We start from the raw sequence: 6,175 nt of genomic DNA on the forward strand, positions 1-6,175 counted from the left end.
AGAGATCGCTAGGGGCCATTAAAATGCACAGATTGACAATGCTTTTATGGATTTTTGTGTTTGGTACCCTTTAAAATCTCATTTTAAATGAATGATTTCTAGGCCTTCCATAAACAAACATCTCTCTGAGTCCCTTAGCCTTTGTCATGTTCTCCCTTCAGCCAAATAACTGAAACGAGAGAAATAATTGCAAAGTCTGAGGGCACCTTTGTGTTTGGCATTTTATTTTTTTAATTGTATGTTAACAACACAATATCTAACCTGATTTTTTAAAATTCGGGCCTAGACACATCATGCACATTTGTTCCCAGCTGGGGCTAAATGCAATTGGGAACAAACAGGTGTGTCTAACCAGAATTTACTATCATGCTGGTTAATGCGTTAAAATGTAATAGCCAAGTTTAGACCGACACTTCATGGGTTATGTTTTCCTTTATGGTGACCTCCCTCAATGCAGCTGCCTCTTCTGCTGTTATGTATAACATAATTCGAAAACATTTGGTGCTGTCACCCGAAAAGCTTGTTTATACATGGAAATTAGCTGTTGCAGAATAGCTCCCCCTGCAGCCACTTTTATTCTGGGATACGAGTGCCTTTTTCCTACTTGGCTTAACTCACAAATCTGTTGCCCTTTAAATTCATGCTGTATCTTAATCTGAAATACATTTAATGTATAGACAAGCTAAATAAAGGACGGACTCCTTTTTCAGTAAACTGAACATAAAGAAGCAGGCTGACTTCAAGGATAAGAGTTTTCATATATTTTGTAATAATTGCATTTAGTTGCTCTTCTCAAACTATTTCACAATCAGACAGCAACACATGAATCTCTCCAGCCCCCCTGGGATGTGATCGTTTGTAGACAGAGGAAGGGAGGCACCAAGAGGTTCAGGGGCTCACCAGAAGTCACAAAATTTGCTGCACTGAAGGAGAAAAGGACCCAAGCTTTCATATTCCCGACCGTGTGCCATAGGCTCTTGTATTCCATTCCTCAAAAATATGTTGAAAGGAATAATTATAAAGTGAGGGAAGCTTGTTTGTTAACAAATGATCCAGGCTGCTGATCTGGCTCTGCTCCCATTTAAGTAAAGGGCAAAACTTTTGATGGCTTCAGACAGAGCAGAACATGTAGGAAATGCATGTTTAGGTCTTGATCCGACAGATATGCATTCTTTCTCTGAAGCATGTGAGTAATCCCATTGACTTTAAAGAAGCTGCTTGTGTGAGGAAAGCTAGGTACGTTTATGGATCAGGTCTTGCTGTTTCACAGATATATGGGGTCTCTGGGTCTCTAATTTATTACTGACTCTCTTCTCCTATGTCTCCATGGACAAACATTTTTTGATGGGACAATTACAAACTGTTAAAATCTCCTTCCCCATCCTGTTTCATTGTTGTGGTTCATTATGCACTCCCAGTGATGCCCACAATGTGCTGGGTACATTCCAAAAGAAAATTACTATTATTGTAGCTCCCACAGGCACCAATCAAGTTTAAAGACTCATTGTTCTAGGCACTCTAAAACCGCAGAATAAGAGGGTATGTCTTCACTGTAGTTAACTTATCTTAACATTCAGCTTTTTCTTTTTCCACTGGTGTTGCACTCACTTACGTGACACTAACATTTCTGGGGTTCTGTCCCATAGTTCTTCATGATACAGTAAATCGAGTCACTGAATTTTTTTTCAGGGATTTTTGGGGAGAACGTTTGTCCCTTTCTGGTCTGAAAAGGGAAGACTTTGGGTGGGAGGTCTTACTGTGCTCGAGTAGCGGTAGCCTGCATTCATACTATATAGTGAGCATGTTCACAGTTGGCAGTCTGTGCTCCCTAGAGCTAGAGCCTGTATCCCTTGATGAACCTGCCATCTTGAAGCACTATCTTGCTGGAGTTAAAGATTTTTGCATGTAGCAAAAGCTTGAGTTAGAGGCAACATTTGAATTATAATCTGAGCTCACTTTGCAGTGAAAACAAACCCACAGACATTTATTTCCCCAAGGAGCTTATAGCCTAAATTGTAAAGACAGACAAAAGCTAGGACACAAAAAGTTACTATCTTATTACATGGAAACCAAGGCACAGCACTTAAGTGATTTATTCATGCAGGAAGTCCATAGAAAGGAGACCTGTGTTTTATCTCTCAGCCTAAGTACCAACCTAATGTCAACCTCAAAGCCCCTCTTCTGTTAAGAAAGCACAGTTCCTGCCCTGAGACCTTGTACCACTTGTAGGATGATGAAGACTTGCTTAATGCCACCTTCTCTCATAGCCTTCAGTGTAGGAGTCATACAGATGGACAGGACCTGACTGGAATGTGCTGCACTCTTAACTATTGTCACCTGAGAAATGGCCTCTAGAGAGCAGTTACAGCCAAGCATAAGTTAGAGCAGACTTCAGGCTGCTTTTACTAATGCGCATGGTTGAACTGACTTCTGGGAGCACAAAGAACATTGTAGGTATAAAGGTGATTTAAAACTAACTTCCTCCTCTCACCACTGAGTGCAGTCCAAGAGAAATGGAGAATCTGGCCTTTAAACTGAAATATATCTCTTGTTCCATGGACTCTCAGGCCTTTGAAACATGACACATTAGACCACTCTTCCATATAAAGGTCAATTCAGAGAGATAATTGTTTAAGAGAACAAAGTAGAAGATTATTTTAAGGAGGAATCCCTGTCAAGCAGGCATTATAAGTTTCCAGTGGCAACAATCGGGGACTATCTCCAAAGGCCTGCTTTGGTTCAGCTTCATTACAGTTCATGGCTTCATTGAGTTTAAGATCCAAGCTCCAAGTTTCCTCTATGTGCATATCTGCTCAGTTCTGTGTGTATTAAAGAGTTTTCCCCTCCCTCCCTGCTTTTCTTGTAGCAATGCCTCTCCCACCTGTCAATGTGACGGTAACCCAAGTCACCAGTTACAATGCCAGCATTACGTGGGTTCCAGGATTTGATGGTCGCTCTCCCCTTCGCTCTTGCACTGTTCAGGTATGGCCTTCGAGACTCCCTGCCCTGTATGCACAGTGGGATTTCTCTGATCCGTCTCATGGCTAGGCCTTCTCTCAGATATTTGTAGGCCTTAGTTTTACAACATGGGAGCCTAAAGGAGAGAACTGAAGTCCCATTTAGACACCTAGAGAAGTACCCGATTTTTCAGGGGTGATGAACTCCTATAGTTCTAGTTGAGCTGAGCAAAATATTTGTGTGTTCAATACCTCTGAAAATCAGACCATTTAATTAGGTTACTAAAGACAACTCCAGGTGCTTAACTTCAGGCAAAATGTAACCTTAGGCCCCTGCTACACTTTACATATATTACATGTTAACTGGTTAATCACGCAATAAATTTAGACCAGCCATATGTGCAAAGATTTTATTACACCATAAAAATGACTATCCAGCCATAAAAAAAAAAAAAAAAAAAAGCCAACCAGCTACAAAATTAATGCTTGAAAATGTGCAACAACTCTAGCTGGTTTCTATCCTGCTTTAATTTGATCATTAGGACTGTGCAAAGCTTCGGTATCTGATTCAATTCGGAGGAGATACGGCCCAATTCAGTGGTTGAATCTTTGAATCTGAATCGAATCAGGAGACCCATTAAAAGGTCTGAATCGAATTGGAAGCCTCCAGATTGATTCAGAGAGATTTGCAGATTCAGAAGGCTTGCAGCAAACAGAATCTGAGAAGAGGGAGGGGGATGGGGTGATCTTCTATATATGGAAAAGGCATAGCTTGAGGTGTACTTTCATTGAAAACCCTGCACCTACCTTTAAACTTGGCAAGCTTCATGCTCTCAGAAGGGGCTACCGTCCCTGCTGTCTTCATCCAAATCTGCAAAGAAATGACAGTTATAGGTATTTTAGTGACTCTCCATTATAGTTTATGGCCGAAACTCCGAATCCGAATAGGCCAAATCGAATTGGGACAGTGATTTGGATCACTGTCTCTCTGAATCAGCTGAATCCAAAGTGAATACTTGCTGCTTCGCAGGAGCCTGTTGAACATGTGGTGGGGCCCCTAGTGTTGCATGCTTTGTTTGGAAGCTGGATCACTGAGTTAGTGACAGTGAACCAAGCAGAATGAAGCAATGATTCCTACAACAGAACAGGCCTGTGAAACTAGCCGTGGTCCTTAACTGAGCGGTTTGTAACAGCTGTGAATGTTGGGCAATGTTCACACACAGGCCCCTTGGCTCCCCTCCCTGATTACAGCATTGAGGTGAGCTTCAGGGGATCCCCTTTGTGATGCTGACAGCTGGTACTGGAGGAGAGAGGAGTGATTAGAAGCACAAATATAAACCAAAGCACCAGTGCAGCACAAGCTAACCTGCTTTCTCTTGGGGAGAGGGATGGGAAGGAGGAGAGCTCATGCTCTGATGTTTATTTCCCAAATAAAAGCAAGCATTGTCTTGGTGAGGTTTATTTTAACCCCCTGGCAGAAGGGAGTAGCTGGATACAGCTGATCATTCTCATCTTGGGTAGTGTTTTGTGTTGGCTGCTGTTCTTGTTTATGAACCAAAATGAATTTCTTCCTGCACTCACAGTGCTGAGTTGGCCCCAGTTGGTACAGCCTATTCTTCCTGGCTTGCATGCTCATCAGCCTCAACAATGCTAATCTCTCTGGGTTGTGAGCTCCTCCTCTCCGTTTTGGAGTGGGAGAGCTAGAGAGAGCGCAGAATCAAAGGAGCTCAGATTCCATCCACTCAGCAGTCTCTAGCTGCTTTTCTAAGCCGCGCAGACCGTTCCCTCCATGCTGGGAGAATGGAGTCTCCGTGCTTGCATCTCGGATCGGATGAACTTAACAATAAGACTCCATTTACAGAAAAGTGTTAGACCAAGGGAGCTGAGCTTCCTGCTGTGGTTTTGGCACCAGAAATATTATGTTTCATCCTTCCCTGTCTCCCTGTCCCCATGGCTCTGATTCTTGCAAGAGCCATTGACCCACATTTCCATGTGAAAATGCAGTCTCTGGCCCCCAGTGAGTGAACGATTGTACTTCTACTAGGAGGGGTACAGAAGGAGGGAGTTGTTGGCTCTTGTTTGTTTGGCATGCTATGGGTCAATGCACCATTGACTCAGAGAGATGGAGCTGCTTGCATGAAGAGGCTAAAATGTTGCTCATCTCATTCCTTTCAGCACTGGAAGTATTCAGAGGGTGAGGGTGGGGAATGAATGTAGGTTCTTTGCCTTCCCACAGGAAGTTGAAGAGAAGCCTAACCAGAATGGCAGAACTGTACATTTAAAAAAAAAATAAGTGATAGTTTCCACCTGGGTTAGGATGACACTGATTGACAATAAGAGCAATGTGTTTGTCTATTATAGACTGTACACAAGTCAAGATTCCTTTGTTTTAGTAGCTAAGCAAATTTATAGTCTGAAGAGTGTGTGTGTGTGTGTGTGTGTGTGTGTGTGTGTGGTGGGATGGGGGAGAAGAAGGGGGATGGGGAGCTGTTATTAATGAAAATAAAGTTGGTAAATACAGTTTCACCTTTATCAGAATGTCTAAGTTCTGTTCCCATCTTTTCTAATTGTGTGCTGACTCTGCAAGCTACCCAGTGGATTCCTCTAGGGGTGCACTGATAAAGATTTTTTTTTTAACAATACTGGTGGCCAATTATTAACCAGCCATATCAGCCGATACTGATCCAATAAGCAATATGCAGCCTAGCGGCTTTGAGAACAGCATGTGGCTGGTAAGTCTGTGGGACATGCAGGGGTGTATCAAGGCCCCCCACGGTGAGGGGGAGAGAGGGGCAGTGGCAGGGGCAGGCACTGCCCGGGCAGGGCAGGGCATGGGATGGAGCCACGGGTGGCTTGTCCTGGTAGTTGGAGAGAGGGGGTGGCTCCCTGCTGCTGTGCACACCCCTGGGGGAGGCATGGGGGCATGTGCCCCCCAGATTTGTGCACGGGACAAGGGCAGGCTGCCTGCTGTGTGCTCAGAGCCAGGGACTGTGCCAGCCTCTTCCTGGTGGTGTGGGCTGGGCTGGGCTGGGCCTGCATTTGGGGTGGGCAGAGGTGGGGAGGCCAGCAGTGGTGCTGGGAGGGGGGGCTATGGGGAATTTTGGGGTGACTAACCCCTGCTCCCAGCATTGCTGCTGCTACCCGCCCTGCGTGCAGCTCCAGCCCAGCCCCCCACCAAGAAGAGGCTGGGGCGGGCCCCGGCCCCAAGGCCCCCCCGG

At 44.6% G+C, this 6,175-nt stretch overlaps 1 protein-coding gene across 4 annotated transcripts in view; it reads left to right on the plus strand.

The window, feature by feature from the left end:
* Positions 1–6,175, plus strand: part of TYRO3 (TYRO3 protein tyrosine kinase) — a 66,517-nt gene that overhangs the window by 12,631 nt on the left and 47,711 nt on the right. For all 4 annotated transcript variants that reach the window (XM_006024611.3, XM_025205307.1, XM_025205308.1 and 1 more), the window contains one exon: positions 2,867–2,982. In XM_006024611.3, the coding sequence (XP_006024673.1) occupies positions 2,867–2,982 (116 nt within the window). The remainder of the gene's footprint in view (positions 1–2,866; positions 2,983–6,175) is intronic.

This window comes from Alligator sinensis, unplaced genomic scaffold, assembly GCF_000455745.1.
Source record: "Alligator sinensis unplaced genomic scaffold, ASM45574v1 scaffold108_1, whole genome shotgun sequence".
Classification (NCBI taxonomy): Eukaryota; Metazoa; Chordata; order Crocodylia; family Alligatoridae; genus Alligator; species Alligator sinensis.